The sequence below is a fragment of the Canis lupus genome, chromosome 36, assembly GCF_048164855.1.
Source record: "Canis lupus baileyi chromosome 36, mCanLup2.hap1, whole genome shotgun sequence".
NCBI lineage: Eukaryota > Metazoa > Chordata > Mammalia > Carnivora > Canidae > Canis > Canis lupus.
In genome coordinates, this window is record NC_132873.1 from 5,535,001 (window position 1) to 5,556,165 (window position 21,165).

Sequence of the window (21,165 nt, forward strand, 5' to 3'; positions counted from 1 at the left end):
TTTTTAGGATTTTATTTATTTGTTCCTGAGAGACACGGAGAGAGAGGCAGAGACACAAACAGAGGGAGAAGTAGGCTCCCTGAGGGGAGCCCAATACGGGACTCAATCCCAGGACCCTGGGGTCACGCCCTGAGCCAAAGGCAGACTCTCAACCACTGAGCCACCCAGGCATCCTGTTCCTATTTTTTAATAATTTTTCACCTCCCTGACTCTGCTCAAGTGTCCACCATGCTGCTCCCCGCTCCCTCACTCTCCTTTTAAAATGCCCAGTCACCCCCACCCAAACCAGAATGGAGTTTATCTCTTTCCCCTCCTGTCAGTCATTACTGAATAAAATCTGTTTTCACACTTTAACTAATGTCCGCTGCATTTGTCTTTGACAGTTGTGTGTACCCTGCAAACTCAGAAAGTAACACTGAGCCAAAAGATGCAAACTACACAAACCTCCATCAGAAGGTGAGTGAAGAGGGATCGAGTCCCACATCGGGCTCCCTGTGAGGAGCCTGCTTCTCCCTCTGCCTCTGTCTCCCCTCCCTCTGTCTTTCATGAATAAATAAATAAAATATTTAAAAAGAAAAAAAGAAGGTGAGTGAAGAAACAAATGGTGGCATATCCCCCACCATTTGGTGGAATATTAGTCAGTCATGAAAAGGAGCACAGTTCTGGTACAAGCCACGACATGGGTGGACCTTGAAAACGGCCCACTATGTGACAGAAGCCTTCAAACAGACCACGTATACAAAACAAGTACACTTATACAAAATATCCAGAAGAGGCAAATCCATAGAGACAGAAAGTAGATTAGTGGCTGCTGGGGACCGATAAGGGGATAGGGCCCAGGTGATGCTAAAGAGCACAGGGTTTCCTTCTGCGGTGATGGAAATATCCTTAAATTGCTGTGGTGACAGTTGTTTAAGTCTGTGAATTCCCTAAAAGTCATTTAATGGGTCAGTGGAGTGAATTACATGGCTCGTGATTATATCTCAATAAAGCTGTTCCAGGAGGGGGGAAAAAAAAAGAACATTGAAATCATCTAAAAATCTCCTCTAGGAAAAATTGATACCATATTGCAATGTTCTATTTTCCTACTCAACGGCCTGATCAGTTTACTGACTTGCGGACTCCTTGGGGAGGCTCTCAGCACCGCAGGAAAACCCACAAAAACAGCAAGTAAATAGCCCTGGGGACAAAAGTAAACTCACAGACACAACGTACTGTTTTGCCGGAGTCAACAGATCTGCCCCTAAAAGTTGGCAGCCATCAGTTGGATAAACAGAAGGAGAGAGAGAACTGTAGGTGCTGGCCACTCTTTTGCCTACCCTGACAGATGTGTCAGAAAGAAGGCCCACTCGGGGTCAAAGGTGAAGAGGAGCCCCGCTGGGACTGTCATGTCTCAATGTTGTCAAGTGTCATCAGGAATTTAGCCCCAACCCCCTTACACAAGTGGAATTCACATTTCCAAGAGACAGAAGGTGCTAAATAATTAACAGCATTCCCCAGTTCTCCTTGCTCTCAACCTGGCCTCGAATGATCTCTGGGATCAGACTAAGCCAGTGGCACCATTTGGATTTAGGATGAGCAGGATTACTTGTATTTTTTATTATTAATATTTTAATGTGGATAGTTAAAGAAAATAACATTATAAATATTTATTTTTTTAAGATTTTATTTATTTATTCATGAGAGTCACAGGGAGAGAGGCAGAGACACAGGCCGAGGGAGAAGCAGGCTCTCTCCAGGAAGCCCAATGCAAGACTCGATCTCAGGACCCCGGGATCATGCCTTGAGCCAAAGGCAGATGCTCAACCACTGAGCCACCCAGCTGCTCCAATAACATTACAAATATTAATTATTTTAAATATATTTATAATTAATATATTTAATGATATTATATTTAATATAAATGTCATTAGTTAATAATTAAGGAAGTTAATATTTGTCATATTTGCTTCAAGTATTTTTCAAAAATGACATTTCATAAAAAAAGAAAATGTTTCAAAGTCCCATTCTTATCCATCCCTTTGCCCTCCCTCCCCAGAACCACTATCCTGAATCTGAAATGTATCCTGTTAATGTTTGTATAATTTAACTACATATATATGTGTCCAATGATAGCCTATAGTATTTTTGTGTGGTTTTTAATTCACAGAAATAGTATTCCATACCTATCATTCTATATTCAACCTTGTTTTTGGTTCTATATCAATACATTAAAGCTTGGAAAAAAAATACATTAAAGCTTGGACATTCATTATGACTGTCGTATACTGTTCCATTGTATGACCATCTCACAATTTCTTTACCCTGTTCATGGGCATTCAACATGTTCCTGAATTTTTTATTTTATAAACAAAACTGCCCAAGAATGTGCATGTGTGCAGCTATTACTACTTCAATAATCATAAAAATGTCTGTTTTTATGCAACACAGAACTGTCATAAGTTACAAAGACATGTTCTGGACCCTACAACAGTGAGAATTTCCCTCTGATTTTGCTCTCTAGAAAAACAATGGGCTGAGGGTAGAGGGTGATCCAAGAAAAGGCATTGCCAGGGACGCCCTGAGAGAGGCTGTCAGGGAAACAGGAGCGCTGCCCACCCCTCATCTGCAGTCCTCACCCCCCCAGAGGTGAACCCCAGTACGCCGAGCACACTGTGTCTATGGGTCGGGTTGGTCTGGGGTGGAACAACGGGAGTACTCCAAGAACAAGGGATGCGCCGTCCCCAACGGAGGCAGAAATGGAAACAGGATGTAGGCAGAGGCAGAAATCGAAAGGACCCAGGGCCAAACAAGGGTACGAGAGGAAGGGCCATGAGAGGACCTCGGAATATTATGTTACAGCAGGAAGCACGCAGTCAGCTGTGCATTTATCTCCTGCTTTCCATTCTTTGGCTGTTATTATTGCTATTTTTATTGTAACAGGTAATCTTGTTGTAATAGAGAAAACCTGGTGGAAGTCCAGAGGAGTCCTGCAATAAAAGATAAGACTTCCTTCTAATTCTCATCTCCAACTCCAAGACCCCACACAGGGACAGCCATCATTACCAAGTTCTTGTGTGCCCTCCCAGAGATATATTACGCACCTCCTAAACATGCATATGCATTATAATCACACTCTTCCTTCATCCACAGACGAGGATGTATATAATATAGTTTTGTGCCTTACTTTCTTCCCATCTCTTAGCAGGCAATTCATATTAATAGACATAGAACTGCCCCTATTCTTTCTAGCGGTTGCCTAAAATCCCATCGTGTGAAGATACTATAATCAATTAGGCCCTTACTGGGGACATACATCATTCTAATCTTTCCCGATCAGAAATACTGCTACCTTGAATATTCAGTATTCTCTTTGACCATGGAATTTTATCTGCAAGATAAAAATTCTAACAGTAAGTTGCTAAGTTGATATGATTCACACTTTTGACCTTAATATCTGGTTTCAAATTACCCATCCCTGAAGCTTTAAAAGCAGTCCACCCAATTTGGCTATAGTCTCAAGGACAACCTATCTCGTCTGCCAGATGAGACAGAGAGCCAAATAAAGGTAACTAGAGGATACTCTCTGAAAGACTGGATGGTAACAGGAGTCCTGGGGCAGAAAATGTACTAATCAATGGTATTAGCCAAACTGAAGAAAGAATGTGTTAAGAGGAGCCAAATAGCGAGAATTTGGCAGCATTTATCTCTCGAGAGGGAGATACTTAATCCAATGGACAGGCACCAGAGAGACACATTCAACCAGATTTCTCCAAAGCCTAAACAAAATTTCCTTCCATATGATTCTACGCCTTTTGTTCTGGGGTCTCTGCACATCAAGCAGTCCACTAGTGTAATGACTATTTTCTCTCCTTGGGTACCTGGATCCTATAAAGAGGATATGGCAGATTAAAGATGGCCACAGATTCTTTGCCACCCTTCCCATTAAGGGGTGAGGTCTACATCTTCTCTTCTAGAACCCGAGTGGGCTCTGCAACTGCTTTGATGGGTAGAACACAGTAGAAATGATGCTGTGCTAGTTTTCAGACCCAGACCTTAAGAAACTGGCAGCTTCCACTTTCTGGAAAATTGGAAATTCACTGTCGGGGAAGCCAGTACCCTGACTGGATAATCTGGCTATCCAGAGACCACCATGCTGTGAGGAAGCCCAATCTAGTTACATAGAAAGAAAGAGAGAGAGAGATACTCAGCTGATCTGGCCAAATCAGCCCAGGGACCCAACATGCAATTGGAGGAGCCCCGGGAGTAGTGACCCGGGGAAAAAACTGAGAAGCCAGCCAAAAGCCAGGCCTGAGGCCTGCAAATATGGTCCCACTCAAGCCATCCCAGCCATCGCCAGCCACTCAAACTGAAGCCCCACTCCATTGTGAAGCTAAGTCAATTCTGATGTGCACTGCCCAATTCAGGAGGGTAACAGAATGTTGGTGTAAACCATTATGTTTTGAGATAGGTTGTTACACAGCAATAGATAATGAGATTACAGGATTTCTATGTGATGGAGTATTATGGTCCCCTAGAGGGCCAGCTTCTTCAGTAAGGAAACACATGGGCACTCCAGTCCACAATTTGTTCTGTGGGCTTGGCTATCATTGGCCAACCCCTGGTAGTCTGCCTATGCTGAATTTGCTGATAAGATTTCGTTTCCGAACTTGAAAAGCTGAGACCAAAGAGTCAGGCTTACTCCATCTGCCACCATGCTTACTGTCTCTTCTTCACCCAATCTCATGTCACATAACCTAGGCCAAAGAGCTGAGGAGAGTCTCACAAAGTTTACCACCAGATGTTGCCACTGCTCGGTATCCCTCATAGTCCTTTGACTGGTATATGATATTTATTATTTTTTATTTTTATTTCTTTTTATTTTGAGAGAGATAGCAGGGAGGGACAGAGAGAAAGAAAGAATCTCAAGCAGGCTCCACACCCAGCATGGAGCCCAATGTGCGGCTCGATCTCACCACCCCGAGATCATAACCTGAGCCGAAGTCAAGAGTCAGACACTTAACCAATTGAGCCCCCCAGATGCGCCTGAAATTTATTTTTTATCAAACGTTACTGGAGAACTTTCCCTGTAGCCAGGACTGTGTCTGGTGCTGGAGGACACAGAGGTGGGAAGGATATAGACTCAGCCCTCAGAATTTCCAGTCCAGCCTCTAAACCATATAAACAGGTGATGGTATAAAATATGCACACTTGCATATATAAACAAATAATAATAGACCTAAAGAGAGAAATAGACAGCAATACAGTAATAGTAGGGAAATCTGATACCCCACTGGACACATCATCAAGACAGAAAATCAATAAGGAAAAAATAGCCTTAAATGACACAAAACAGACCAGAGGGACTTAACAGACATATACCGAACATTCCATCCAAACACAACAGTACACACATTCTCAAGTGTCTGTGGAGCATTCTCCAGGAGAGATCACCTGATAGGCTACAAAACAAGTCTTAACACCTTTAAGAAGATTAAAATCTTATCAAGCATCTTTTCTCACCACAACAGTATGAAACGAGAACTCAATTACAAAATTAAAAAAAGAAAAAAACCCACCTGGAAAAATTTACAAGAGATTAAACAAACACGCCACTGAATAACCAAGAAGAAACCAAAAGAGAAAATCAAAAAATACCTAAAGACAAATGGAAATGGAAATACAGCATATGAAAACTTCAAAAAGAGGGGGCGCGGGCCCTGGGAGGAGTTAAAAGCTGATTCCCCCTCTCCCCCGGGGGTGGGGGGCATATGGAGATTCCTGAGCAGGGGAACCAAACGTGCCTTTAGGGACAGTGACCCGGCAGTGGAGCCTGTGCACATTATAGGGGCGGCGGCGCAGCACGGGAGACCCGGCGGGAGGGGGCGCCCGGCACCGCTCCTCCGGGTCCCCACGGGGCCGCTGCAGCCCAGCCCGGAGGCCGACCTGGCACTGGGGCTGCTGGAGCTGCCAGAGCTGGAAACTACCCTCCGCGGTGGGCAGAACAAAGCCTGCCAGGTTCAGGAGGTCACGGATCATCTGGCCTTTGATGCGGCTGTCCAGCGGAGAATGGGAATGCCGGCTTCAGGGAAAGGACGGAAAGAGTGGGAAACGCCAGAATTTCTGGGATGCAGCAAAACCAATTCTAAGAGAGACGTGCACGGTGATTAAGAAACAGGAAAGAGGGGCGCCTGGGTGGCTCAGTGGTTGAGCGCCTGCCTTTGGCTTGGGTTGTGATCCCAGAGTCCTGGGATCCAGTCCCACATTGGGCTCCCCGCTTGGGGACCCTGCTTCTCCCTCTGCCTCTGTCTGTGCCCCTCTTTCTGTGTCTCTCAGGAATAAATAAATAAATAAACAAGAAAGATATTAAAGAAACAACATAACGTTACCCCTCGAGGGAATAGAAGAAGAACAACAAACTAACCCCAAAGTTAGTAGAAGGAAGAAAATAAAGATCGGAAACGGGGCAGCCTGGGTGGCCCAGCAGTTTAGTGCCGCCTACATCCCAGGGCCTGATCCTGGAGACCGGGATTGAGTCCCATGTTGGGCTCCCTGCAGGGGGCCTGCTTCTCCCTCTGCCTGTGTCTCTACCTCTCTGTCTCTCTGTCTCTCATGAATAAATAAATAAAATCTTAAAAAAAAAAGATCATAATGGAAATAAATCAAATAGAGACCAAAAAGACAATAGAGAGTATCAATGAAAACAAGCTGCCTAACCAATGGGCGGAAGATCTGGGCAGACATTTCTCCAAAGAAGACATCCAGGTGGCCAATGGGTACATGAAAAGATGCTCAACATCACCCATCATCAGGGAAATGCAAATCAAAACCACAACCAGATAACACCTCACAGCTGTTAGAATGAACATCAAAAGGACAAGAGATAGCAAGCGTTGGCGAGGATGTGGAGAAGAGAGAACCCTTGTGCGCTGTAGGTGGGAATACAAATTAGTGCAGCCACTGTAGAAGAGTAGGCAGGTTCCTCAAAAAATCACAAATAGAAACGCCTGGGTGCCTCAGCTCAGCGGTTGAGTGTCTGCCTTCGGCTCAGGGCATGATCCCGAGGTCCCGGGATCGAGTCCCACATCAGGTTCCCTGCAAAGGGCCGGCTTCTCCTTCTGCCTGTGTCTCTGCTTCTCTCTGTGTGTCTCTCATGAATAAATAAACTAAATCTTTAAAAAAAAAATAAAAAATAGAACTACCCTGTATAATTCAACAATTTCACTCTGGGTAAATATCTGAAGAAAACAAAAATACTAACCAAAAAGATATGTGCACCCCCTGTTCGCTGCAGCATCGTTTACAAGAGCCAAGACCTGGAAGCAATCTAAGTGTCATTGATGGATGAACTGATACAGAAACTGTGCTACCTACACAGCGGAATATTATTATTCAGCCACACAAAAGAAAGGACATCTTGACATTTCTGACAACGGGGATGGACGGTGAGGGCATTATGCTAAGTGAAAGAAGCCAGAGAAACACAAATATTGACTGATGTCTCATCCTTGTGGAATCTAAAGACAAAACCAACCAGAACCGAATTCACAGATGCACAGAACAGACCGGTGGTTGCCAGAGGTGGCGAGTGGGATGAGCGGAAGGGGTGAAGGGGCTCAAAAGAAACAAACTTCCAGATACCAAATAAATAAGTCCTGGAGATACAATGCTCAGCCTGGAGACTGTAGTTATTTCTACGGTATTGTATATTTGAAAGTTTCGAAGAAAGTAGATCTTAGAGTTCTCATCAAAAGAAAAAATGTTGTAACTATAAAAAAAGAGAAACGTGATATAGGAAGTGACATGTGCACAGGGCATTGTGTGGCACACAGGGAGTCGCCAGCCTAGGCAGCCCACAATAAGACCTGCAGAATGGGGTGCCTGGGTGGCTCAGGTCATGGTCCCCGGGTCCTGGGATCGAGTCCCGCATCAGGCTCCCCACCGGGAGCCTGCTTCTCCCTCTGCCTGTGTCTCTGCCTCTCTCTGTGTGTCTCTCATGAATAAATTAAAAAATCTTTTTTAAAAAGTAATATTTCTTTATTAAATTGTCTATATTTAGTTCTGTATATCTCGCTGGTTCCTTCATTAATTAATCAGTTGAATAAAATCTTTGACACATTTATGTTTGGAAAGAGTTATGATTTTACCATTTAAAATGATGCTCTAGGGATGCCTGGGCGGCTCTGCAGTTGTGCGTCTGTCTTTGGCTCAGGGCCTGATCCCAGGGTCTGGGGATCGAGTCCCGCACCAGGCTCCCTGCGGGGAATATGCTTCTCTCTCTGCCTATGTCTCTGCCTCTCTCTGTGTTTCACTCACGAATTAATGAAATCTTTAAAAAAATAAATAAAATAAAATAAAATGATATTCTAAAAAATAATAAATAAAATAAAATGATACTCAAGTAAATAATTACTTCAATGTTTATTCATTTGATTAATTATCTTGGATGACTGAATATGTATATTCCACATAATGACCACAACTATTACCTTCTTTTACTTTGTATATTCTCTTTAAATGGCGTTGCTTTGGGACGCCTGGGTGGTTCAGTGGTTGAGCATTGTGATCCCAGGGTCCAGGGATCAAGTCCCACACCGGGCTCCCCATAGGGAGCCTGCTTCTCCCTCTGCCTGCGTCTCTGCTTCTCTCTGTGTGTCTCTCATGAATAAATAAATAAAATCCTTAAAAAGAAAATAAAAGAGCTACAGCACAGATAACAGGTCTCATCACTCTCTGGTGGGCTAACATTTTTGAAAGAAATCAATTGACTATAAATCTACATATAAATTTAATGTATGTTCACGTTTCATTTTTCTAGTATGCTTGGTATTATTTTAGTTGAGAAAGAGAAGGGAACTGCATTTATGGACCAGTATGATTTTCACATGTTCCAATTCCCACCATGCCCTTAAGTCCTTCAATGTTTCCCTGAGCTGATTTTATTCTTTTTCTGTGTGATATGCAGTTTTTGACAACTGAGGGTGCAGGGGATATCGTGGTCAGCCGTCCTTCAACTCCACTCCTCTGCCTTGTGCAGCCCTCAGACGGTTTAGGTGGGAGGGACCCCAATCCCAGCTTTAGGAGCGAGCCTGCATGCATCTAAGCTAATTAGAGTACACCTCTGGCCTCTGTGCTGGGTTCAGAGATGACCTATTAACCCAGGTCAGTCAACTAACTTCTGCAAGACAACAGAGCCAAGAGAACTCCAGAAAAACAAAGCTATAGCTTTGATGATCTCCTGAATCTCTAGAGCAAATTATATAGCTGAAGAGCATCCAACTATTAGAATTTTTGAACTATATGAACCAATAAAGCTACTTTAAAGTTTATGCCAGGGTGAGTGGCAACCAAACAAATCCTAACTGATACAAAGTGGGTCCCTGAAATGTATCCGCCTCCTCATTAGGGGCACTAACTGGGTTTTCCAGATGTGCAGCACAACACCCTTGATTAACTCACACCAGCCACATGTAGTAGAAAGGCCTAATATATTTCTCATCCGTGCCCTGGGAAGGTTCATGTGACGCCAGATCTCTGGGATACAAGGGCTAGAGCCGGGGGCTCTCCTAAACCCTAGCCCTGGCTGCTCCTTTAAAAGACTGCACAATCCTGGGGTGCTTGGGTGGCTCAGTTGGTTAAGCAGCCAGTTCTGGATTTCAGCTCGGGTCATGATCTCAGGGTTGTGAGATGGAGTCCCACATTGGGCTCCACACTCAGTGTGGAGTCTGCTTGAGATTCTCTCTCTCCCTCTTCCTCTGCCTGTCCCCTGTCTCTCTCTCTGTATAAGATAATAAAATAAAATAAAATAAAATAAAATAAAATAAAATAAAATAAAATAAAAACTACACATTCCTGGCTTTCTCCTGCTTGAGGAAGCAAGCAGGAGACCACCTCCTAGGATGGTCTAGAATTTCTTTGATAGTTATTGCTCTAGAGAGAACCCTAAGCTACACCTTCCAGTAAATTCTCCTTCAGAAGTGATGAGAACTCTTTAAACCCACCCTTGGGGCATTCACTGGGCCTCTCATATTTCCAGAGGTTAAATGAAGTAGGAAAAATTTACAGGACTCTGGTTTCTTGGCTTACTTAGTTTCTTGATGCTGAGCCCAGAAGGAATGATTTTTTTTCACCATCCCAGAGTGCCTCGGGAGCTGCCCACCAAGTCCTGGAAACAAGAGCTAACAGGGAAGATCCCCGCCCTGTAGTAGCACCCAAGAGGGGGCAGAGGGTGTGGGATGCTCAGAAACTGGTCAGGCTAGTGCTTCCAACCCTCAGAGTCATTTCCCCCTCATCCTCAACTCTTGGTCCATTGAATAGAGGGTGGCTCTGACAGGCCACGCTGAAGCCTTTGTCCCCTGAGGGCCTCTCCACCTCTCCTGCCTGGTCCATCCTACTGCACACACCTGGCAGTACCTGGGCAGTACCCAGGCAGTACCCAGGCAGTACCTGGGCAGTACCTGCTCAAGAGCCCACCGTGGCCCTCAGAGGAACTAGGGCTCTCAGTCTCACCTCCAAGGCCCTCCTCAGAGGCTAGTCCTAGCCCAGTGCCCACAGCTCCTCTGAGTTTTTGACCGCTGCCCAGCCCAGCTACCCAGTAACCAGACTGCTCACCAGCCCAGCCAAAGGCCTGCCCACTCCTCCCGCCAACCACCGATAACCACACATGTGCCAGGAGGGCAAATGAATCAAAAGTCCCACCCCGCCCCCAACCCTGGACCAGCTTCCCCTCTCAGGGTACTGAAGTTCTCTATCTGAAGTTAGCTGTGTATTGACTTATTCATACTCCTGCCCTCTTTCTTCCCCCAAAGGAGCATAGAAACCTTGGGGTGTAAGCCTCCAGCTGAGCATATAGCCCAGGAGAGCACTGGCCACCTCCCAATGAATCCCAGCACTTGGAAAAATACTGGGGTCACAGTGGATGTGTTTATACTTTGTAATAGTCATTAAGAAGACAGATCCCACCCAGATGTGTTGAGTTCATTTCCCAAAACCTCTCCAACTGAACCCACATCGGGATTTCCAATCTCTGTCCGTTCACAGTGGGATCTCCACCCATCGCTGCCTCAACCAGGGTCCCACTGAATAAACTCTTCTTCGTGGACATGGATTCCTTAATAACAACAACAACAACAACAAAAAATACACCTTTTCCAGAATGTCTATGATTTCGCTCCCTGAGAAGTGACATTTTTCTCCCTATGGCCAAGTCTGTCTTGCAAATCACTAGATGTCTATCCTCCATGAAGCCCCCTCCTTCGGGACAAGTCTGTGGTAGCCAACAGCATCGCAGAATTACACAGTGGTTCTTCCACACCTGGTCGTTTAGACACCTGTACCTGCCATTCCGTGACCAAACGGGTCCCTCCTCCCTCGACCTCTGTTCATTTTGAGCCCGGCCTCCCAAGTCACCTCTTCCCTGGTGCCCTCCTGGTGCAAACCCCTCGAGGACCTATCCATTTCAGTTTAAGCGGTTCTGACTCCCCTTTGCACATAATCCCTACAGCTCCAGTTGGTCCTCAGCTAAATTCTCAACATCTGGAGAATTAGGCCTTTCCACTAAAAATCTGATATATGCTTCTACCTTTATTCTTTTTCCTCCCTCTGGATTCATTTTCCTGATATTTTGTATCTTTTAACCTTTTTAAAAAACCAAACTGCTTCATCAGATTTTCTGATTTCCCAATAAGTGCGTTGAATGCTGTACATTTTCACATGTTACCGTGTTGGCCATTCCAACAAGATTCAGTACACATTCTCTCTTTTTGTAATCGTTCAAATCCCAATAGTTTGTAATTTCCATTTTGATTTTCTTTTTTCTTCACTTTTTTTGCCCCAACATCTCTCCCCCTCGGGCGTCTGGGTCCTGGCGCTCACCCCCCCACGCCCCGCACCCCACCCCACCCCCGCTCGGTTACCTGGAGCTTGTGTAACTGCAGAACGTAGCCTTGCCCTAACAGCTGGAATAAGAAGCGCAGCTGCCCGGGCCCTGGAAGCTCCTCCAGCGTCCGCAGCCTCCGGTCGCCAGGCCCGTTTCCAGGAGTCTCGGCGGTGGCCGGGACGGCGGCGGGGATCGCGGCCTTGGCTCTGGCCCCGCGTGGGCAGAGGCCGGCCGGGGCCCCCCGCGCCCCCCGCAGCGCCCCCCGCAGCCTCGCGCCCCGCAGCGCCGCCAGCCGATCCATGGCCCGCGCCGCCGCGCGTCGGGACCGCGAGTGAGCAGCGCCCGAGCCGCTCGCAGCCCGATCCCGAGGGGCGGGTTCAAGGGCGCGGGGGGGGGGGGGGGGGCGGGCCCCTCTGCTCGCTTCGCCCCGGTCCCCCGACGGCGGGGACCTAACCGACGCGCCGAAGCCTCCTCCTCCGGCCGCAAGCCGAGGGCGCGCCCCGGATTCAGCGGCCCCGCGGCCCTCGCCGCGACTCCCCGCCTTCCCTGGCTCCCAGTTCTTTGGGTCGCAGCACAGCAAGTTGTCGGGAGCCGGGGCCGCCTCCACCGCCGGGAAGCCCCAGCCCGGGAGCCGGGCCTCTCGCGGGCCTCTCCTAATGCCCCCAACCCCGGGTGATCCCCGGAGTCGGAGCGTCCAGGGACGACAGAAAAGAAAAGCAAAGCGCGGGGGGGGGGGGGGGGGGGGGAGAAGAAGGAGAAGAAGGAAGTAAGCAAAGCAGAGCAAAGCAAAAGAAAAACACACCGGTCCGGTGTCCAAGGTCATCTGATTCCTGGAGGGTGAAAGCCAAACAAACATTTAAATATTAGGGATTTACTAATGCAGTTCTAGAGGCCCCCCACCCCCACTCCTAAGTCGGCTAAGGCAGGGTTTTTCAGACCGCAGGTTGAGCCCAGATTTAGGGACTGTGGCCGGGTTTTTTTTTAATAAGGTGGAAAAGAATAAAATAGTACAGGAAACACGGCCAAGAAGAAAGAGTGGTGTTTCATGAATCTTTTGTTTCGTGTATATTGGAAGTCTACTGAAAAGTTATTTCTATTTCAGAAAGTTAAAAGCAGGATGGAAAAACTTGTTTTAAGAATATTGGAAGGAGGGCAACCCTGGTGGCTCAGCGGTTTAGCGCCGCTTGTAGCCCGGGGTGTGATCCTGGAGACCCAGAATTGAGTTCCACATCGGGCTCCCCGCATGGGGCCTGCTTCTCCCTCTGTCTGTGTCTCTGCCTCTCTCTCTCTCTCTCTCTCTCTCTCTGTCTCTATGAATAAATAAATAAAATCTTAAAAAAAAAAAAGAATATCGGAAAGAAAAAAAAGAATATTGGAAGAATTGGTTATTTATTAGGAATCAGAGGAAGAATGGGGCATATAAGGTTCAAAGGGGCAACAATTAGAGGGTCAGTTAATGTGGCTAGGTGTGGATTTACGGTTTTATTTATCCCATTTGGGACCGTAGAATTTCTCAAAACTGTGACTGAAAATCTTTCATCAGTTTGGGAGTTTTTCAGACATTATCAGTTCAAACATTTTTTTCTACCCAATTCCTTTTTCTCCACCCCCCTTCTAGGACTCCAGATTATACATATGTTAGACCTTCTAACTGATCCTTCCCATCTCTTACCCTCTCTTCTGCATTTTTGAATTTTTTTTTAAGCAGGCTGCATGCCCAGGGTGGAGCCCAATATGGGGCTTAGACTCAGGACACTGACATCAAGACCTTAGCTAAGATCAAGAATTGGTCACCTACTGGACTGAGCCACCCAGGTGCCCCTCTTCTGCATTTTTAAAAGTCCTCCTGTCTATTCTAGCTCATTAATTTTCTCTTCTGCTGTGTATAATCTATTAAATCTGTCCATTGAATTCTCAATTTCAGGTATTGTGTTTTTCAGTTTTTAATTTCGATTCGTTTTTTTCAAATCTATGTCTTTGTTTTGTATTTCTAGTTTTATGTCAGAATTCATAGTTTTATCTCTTAATATCCCTTTCTATTGTGTGAACAGTTGTTTTAAGAATTATGATTAATAACTCCAACATCTGGATTCTCCCTGAGGTGATTTCTTTTGTCCATTGTTTCTACTAGGTTTTGTTCATGTTGCCATATTTCTTCCTGGGCCTGGTTGCTTTTGATTGGTGTGCCAGAAAAAAAGAATTAAGTTACTGGAGGAACTCATTTAAGTTTAGGATGATTTCATTTTCCTCGGGCAAGGTTTACTTTTCTTCCTGACAGTTGCCTGAAGGCACAAGCAACCTAGGATCCACTTAATTCAGTTTGGGGAGTGAGATGCTTTGAAACCAGGCTGCAATCCTTTAGAAAGCCAGTCTAATCCAGTCCTTAATCCTTGAGGATCTCAACCCAAAGTTTGGGTATAAGAGATCGTGGATCCCAGCATTACACTCAGCTTCCTCCAATGAAAATGGGAAATACCACTAATAGGAAAGTGGTACCTAATACCTAACTTACCTCTGAGTTTCTGTCTTCCGGTTCCTGTCTGGTTTTTGTCTGTTACCTTGTGTGTTCGCTGATGCTGGTGCTTCAAGTAAATGCTTGACATATTCGTAGTCATATAGCTTTCCTAGCTATCCTTAGAGAGTCTAGTATTAGAAGTAAAAATCTGATATATGCTTCTACCTTTATTCTTTTTTCTCCCTCTGGATTCATTTTCCTGATATGTTGTATCTTTTAACCTTTTTAAAAAACCAAACTGCTTCATCAGATTTTCTGATTTCCCAATAAGTACGTTGAATGCTGTACATTTTCACATGTTACTGTGTTGGCCATTCCAACAAGATTCAATACACATTCTCTCTTTTCGTAGTCGTTCAAATCCCAATAGTTTGTAATTTCCATTTTGATTTTCTTTTTAAGCTAAGAGTCATACAAAAAGGCAATTTTGTTCTCCTGCAAATAGTTGCAGTTTTGTTTTTTGTTTTGAAAAGTTCCATTCCTTTGTTATTGATTTATAGGTATTACATTGTGGTCAGTGTATGGGTTCTGCTTTTTAGAATTATTGAAATGTTTTTATAAGTCTCATAATTGCTTTTTCTGAGCATCTCATATGGTTTTTTAAAAATATGTATTCTCTGTTTATTAACTTAATTTTGTTATTCAGATCCTCTATAACCTTACTTTTGTCTACTTGATTTGTTAACTTCTTTTTTTTTTTTTAATTTTAGTTCTTTATTCATGAGAGATGGAGAGAGGGAGGCAGAGACACAGGCAGAGGGAGAAGCAGGCTCCATGCAGGGAGCCCGATGTGGGACTCGATCCCGGGACTCCAGGATCAGGCCCTGGGCTGAAGGCAGGCGTCAAACCGCTGAGCCACCCAGGTGTCCCTGATATGCTAACTTCTGAGAGAGGCTCATTAAGGATCCTCAAAATAGTATATATTTGTGGATTCGTCAAGTTTTCCTGTATTTCCGACAGGTTTTTTGTTGTTGTTGTTGCTTTGGGGTTTTTTAGATCTTATTTATTTATTCATGAGAGACACAGGCATAGGGAGAAGCAGGCTCATTGCAGGGCACCAGATGCGGGACTTGATCCCAGGATCCCAAGATCACACCCAGAGCCAAAGGTTCAACCACTAAGCTACCCAGGCATCCCACTGACAGTTTTTGTTTGACATTTTGGAATCTGTTGTTAGAGTCATAAAGGTTCATGACTATTATATATTCTTGATGGATAGCACCTGTCATAAATCTGAAAAATTGCTTTGGATTTAGTTTGTTTGATTTTAATATTGTTACTCCTACTTTATTTTTTATTCATGTTTGATACCTTTATTCATCCCTTTATTTTTAGTTATTCTAAGTTATTTTGATTTAGAAGTATCTTGTAAATACCATGTAGCTGGATTTTTTTCTTACCCAGGAAGAGAATCTTTAAACAGCAAAAAATATTTTTTTAATTTGAATGAAGCTTAAAACTAAATAAATGAAACTGAATAAAATTACGACAACAAATGGGTAATTCAGAAGAGGAAATATGAATGAAAAATGTTCAACTTCACTTACAATGAAAGAAAGACGAATCTGAACTACATAAGAGTTCATTTTTCACCTATAGTTTGGCAAAGATCAAAAGCTTGCTATCTATGAAGGTATAAGGAAACAAACTCTTAATCATGGTTCAAAGGAATACAAATTGCTACAGAGCATTTGAAGTTTAAAGTGCCCTTACCTTATGAACCAGTGATCCTACTTGCAGAGATTTTTTTCTACAAATATACTTGCACATTTGCAAAATCACAAATACAGAAGGATATTTATTACAGCATTGCTTGAAAAGATAAAATTTTAGAAGCAACATAAACATCCATGAGTAGAGGACTAAAGAGGTAAATTAAGCTTAATCCACACACTGATATCATTTGAATTTGCATATCACTGAAAACGATACAGCTCTCTGTATACTGATATGCAACAAAATCTTTTTTCTTTTTTTAAGATTTTATTTGTTTATTTGACACACACAGAGCGTGTTAGCACAAACGGGGAGCGGCAGGCAGAGGGAGAGGGAGAAGCAGACTCCCCTCCGAGCAGGGAGCCCAATGCGGGGCTCTATCTCAGGACTCTGGGATCATAACCTGAGCCAAAGGCCAATGCTTAACCGACTGAGCCACCCAGGAGCTCCAATAGACAGAAAGTTCTAAGATATATATTTTTCTAAGTAAAAAGAGCAAGATGCAAAACTGTGTTGTAGTAGGGTATAGGCTACCCTGTGATTATGCCAATGTTGGCACATGCATAGACCGTCGCTGAAAGGATACACAGGATATTACTCTTTGTAATAGTATCTGCCTCAAAGAACAAAGGTGGCAAGGACACAATTTCCCACCACACTCTCTTGGACTCTTTGAATTATGCAATATGTACATGTCCTAATTTTTTCAAGTGGCTTATTTAAAAGTCACATAGCAAGGACATTTTCTTTTCACCTTTCTGAAAACTCGTTTCCCAAAGTGATGTCTGGCTATTATCTTGGTCACTTTGGTCCTCATCAGAGCCAAAAGATTTAGTGAAAGCAATAATCATGTATTAAAATAATTAAAATAATTAAAGCCACACATATACACATAGGCACATTTTTTTCTTTCTTTCCTTCTTGTTTTCTTTCTATTTTCAATAGGGGGGGATTTCTAGAAAGAAGTATATTGGGGAAAATGTATAATTGAAGATATCCATGAATTAAGTACAAGGTCAAATAGTGTGAATAAAAATTGGTTTGAGGGGTGCCTGGGTGGCTCAGTCAGTTAAGTGTTGGACTCCTGATTTCGGCTCAGGTCATGATCTCAAGGTCTTAGAATCTCCTTTAGATTCTCTTTCTTCCTCTCCCTCTACCCCTCCTCACCCCAAAATATTGAGATGTGAGAGGAGGTAAAAACTGGTCTGATTCTTCTAAATCATACATTTTTGTGTGTGATTTCGAAAACTAAAACAAGAATTTCCCAGACCTTCTGAAAGTAGTGAATTTATGTTTGCGCTGCTTGCAAAGGCTTTGAATTATACAGCAAAACATCCCCAAAGGAAAAATCACCCATAATCTCACCACATGAAAAGTTGATATAATGTAACAAAATAAAAGACCTCTGCTCTCTTTGGCCAATTTTATTCCCTTAGAATAAAGCACTGCTCGTAGGTAAGTACATACTCTTTCAGACCTTATTCCACATTTACAAATCTTTTTTCATGTATAAGTAAAAGAATCAGACTGATACATTAACATGAATTCCTTTAAATATTGTAAAGGCTCAGGGTTTCTAAAAAAAAAATGTATTCTTATTGACCATTTCTATTTCTCTATGAAGTCCTTAATTATATTCTTTGATCTTTTTCCCATTGGGTTTTTTGGGTCTTTCTTATTAGTGTGTTGGTGTTGCCCTATTTTGGGAGATTAACCTTTGTCTGTATGTATTACTAGTATTTTCTCCTGCTCGTCTGTTCCCTATATCTTGGTTACATTTGAGGCATCTTTTGTTAATTTCTGTGTGGTCCAATCTGGAATTTTTTCTTTTATGACCTCTTGGTTCCATATCTTACTTGGGACTACCCCAAGATTGTTAGTGGAAAAAACTTTCATATATTTTACCTTATATTTGACAGCTTTGTCTTTATATGCTACACATTTTCTTCACAATGAGCAATCTAATCCATCTGGCATTAATTTTCATTTCTGATGTGACCTAGGGTGTTAACGTATCTAATTATTCCAACGTCATTAAATTAAATGACATCTAATTATTCCAACATGATTTATTATATAATAGATTTGGAGTTTGCTAGATGCTTCCATCTCCTCTCTGGGAGTAGCATTCTTTAAACTACAAGGCTTAGCAGATTTGATCTTCCATTTCACTCCAGAACATTCCTTTGGGGCCATGTAGCTTTCAGATGCTGTCCTCTGGATCATCTTCTGATATTACAATGACCACTTGCAGCTTAGAGTTACAGTTCACCCAAGGGCGACCCTCCATCTTTCACTGGAGGCCAGGAGAAGATGGGAAGGGACATCCCCTTCCACGTCATGCCACTCTGCCTCTTTAGTGTTCACAAGACCAACGTAGCAGGGGGCATATGTTCCTTTAGCAAAAAGGACATTTCCAGAAGGGAAGCACTACATAGGAGAATCAAACATTCTCCTTCATGTTGCTCAAGGGTGGGCAGCTGGTGCCCTAGACCTTCGTGACTTGGTGCTTCAGAGGCTTCTTTTTTTTCTTAAGATTTTATTTATTTATTTGACAGAGAACACAAGCAGAGGGAGAGGGAGAAGCAGGCTTCCCACTGAGCAGGGAGCTGGATGTGGGGCGCAATCCCAAGACCCTGGGATCATGACCTGAGCTGAAGGCAGATAATTAACTGACCAAGCCACTGAGGTGCTGCCTCTTTTTAAAAAGATTTCCAACTCACAGCAATTTATGGGACTACCACAGCCTCCTTGAATAGTTAGAGGTCATTACACTTCTCCAAGTAAGAAAAATGAAGTTCAGAGAGGTGAAAAGGAGGTGGCCGAGCCAGACTTTGCATGAACCCAGGACTTCAGGTACCGAGCTTAGTGTTCTTTCTGCTAGGTTTGTGGTGAGAGGGGAGCGACTACGTTGTTCGAACATTTCTACCGCAAAAATGGGAATGAGGAGGAGCTCACTATTACCCTGATAACCAGAGGCTGGATGATGGTCCATAAGAAGGTAGGACCCCTAGCCTGGCCCCACATAAAGACATCTGCTTGGAGCAAACAGTGCCCTCCAGTCCTTGTGACCTGAGCATCTGTGGGTGTGGTGGCTCACTGTTACCCCAACCAGTGCTGCCATGCTGAGGCCTCCAGAAATTACCTCAAGGGTACGTGCTGGCCTTCTGAATCTGGACAAGCTCTTATCTGGAATTCTATTTTGTTTTGTTTTTAAAATATATATATTTATTTATTTGAGGGAGAGCACAAGGAGAGGGAGGGTCAGAGGGAGATGGAGAAGCAGACTCTCCACTGAGCAGGGAGCCTGACCTGGGGCTTGATCCCAGGACCCTCGATCATGATCAGAGCCAAAGGCAGACACTTAACCAACTGAGCCACCCAGGTGACCCGTGGAATTCCATTTTGCATCCGAAAGTTATCCTCAGTAAATTTAGGGATGCCTGCTGCTGTATAATAAAGAATTTTTCTGGTCTTTGTCCCAGGTTCCTCAGGGACAGTGTCTAGCTGTTGAAATTCTATGAGTGGTAGGAGTGTCCACGATCCATTGTTGTTCACAGTGGATCCTTAGATAATTCCAGGGTGGGGACTGGTCATGCTGGAGAGCTTGGTCATATGATTAGATCCTGGCTAAGTTATGAAACACCAATAAAAGAACTCTGACACCAAAGCTCAGTTGAGCTTCCTGGTGGGTAAGCACATGAATATGCTGGGAGGGTGACGCCTCCTGATTCCATGGACAGAGGACTTGACAGCTTCATGTTCAAGACACTCCTAGACTCCATCCTATAGGTCTCTTCTTTTGCCTGGTCTTGATTCAGATGATTATAACATACCTATACTTAAAAAAATGTGTTTATTTATTTATTTTAGAGAGAGTGTGTGTGTATGAGTGGTGGAGAGGGGCAGAAGGAGAGGGAGAGAGAATCCTCAAGCCGACTCACTGTTGATCATGGAGCCCAACCCAGGGCTTGATCCCAGGACCCTGAGATCATGACCTGAGCCAAAATAGACAGTTGGCTGCTTAACCAACTGAGCCACCCAGGTGCCCCAATAAAACCATAATTTTTAAAAAAGATTTTGTTTATTTATTCATGAGAGACACACAGAGAGAGAGGCAGAGACACAGGCAGAGGGAGAAGCAGGCTCCATGCAGGGAGCCCGATGTGGGACTCGATCCCAGGACTCCAGGGTCACACCCTGGGCTGAAGGCAGGTGCTAAATCACTGAGCCAGTGAGGGGACCCCTAAAACTGTAATTTTATGTATAGAACTTTCCCCAGTTCTGTGAGTCTTCCTAGTGAATTATCAAATCTCATAGGGTTGTGGGAACCCTTGGCTTTGTAGCCAGTTGATCAGAAGCATAGGTGGCTTGGGGACCCCCAATGTAGCAGATGGCATCTGAAATGAGGGTAGTCTTGTTGGGAGACTGGCCTCTTGTAAAGTCTGTGCTAACTGCAGGTAGTTAGTGTCAGAATTGCAGTGTCGTACCTACCCCTTCCCTGTGGTTAAGCAATCACGCTGTGCCCAGTGCCTGTGAGGGTCCCAACCTGGTCTTCAGCTGCTGTTGGCTCAGGCTGCCATTAACTGAAATATCCTCATTTCTGCCTGGCTGCAAACTCCTCTTTCTGACCAAAGGGCTCTTAGGTACAGTTACCACTCGGTCTTTCCTCACCCAACACACACATCTTCTCCTACTTCTACATCTTATATGGGCTCCTGGGAGCATCTGGGTCTTCCTGAACTCAGGCAAAGAGAACTTGAAGGTCATCTCAGGCCTATCTGCCTACATATCCCATATGTCCTCATATTGGGCATGAAGGAATCTCTGGGACTTCCCTTCCAGGAGGCTGGTGCAAGGCTTTTCTCTTCTCTGATTCTCCAGATCATTGGCAGAGGAGAAGTACAGGACACAGGCCCCAATCTCAGAGACACACATCAGTCTAGAAGAAGGAGGAGGAAGAAGAGAAGAAGAAGGGGATGGGAGAAGGAGGAAGAATTAACATTTGAGGACTTACTATGTGCCAGGCACTGGTCTTGAGACTTTCCTAATATTAAATCCATTGGATTCCCGCAGC

At 44.2% G+C, this 21,165-nt stretch overlaps 1 protein-coding gene across 2 annotated transcripts in view; it reads right to left on the reverse strand.

The window, feature by feature from the left end:
* The window catches only part of CYP27A1 (cytochrome P450 family 27 subfamily A member 1), a 35,505-nt gene extending 22,928 nt beyond the window's left edge, over positions 1 to 12,577 (reverse strand). Inside the window, exon 1 of one of the 2 annotated variants that reach the window (XM_072813355.1) lies at positions 11,895 to 12,577. In XM_072813355.1, coding sequence (XP_072669456.1) covers positions 11,895 to 12,158 — 264 coding nt within the window. In that variant the 5' untranslated portion in view covers positions 12,159 to 12,577. The remainder of the gene's footprint in view (positions 1 to 11,894) is intronic. The other variant, XM_072813356.1, reaches the window with a different exon arrangement.
* Positions 12,578 to 21,165: the final 8,588 nt, after the last annotated feature.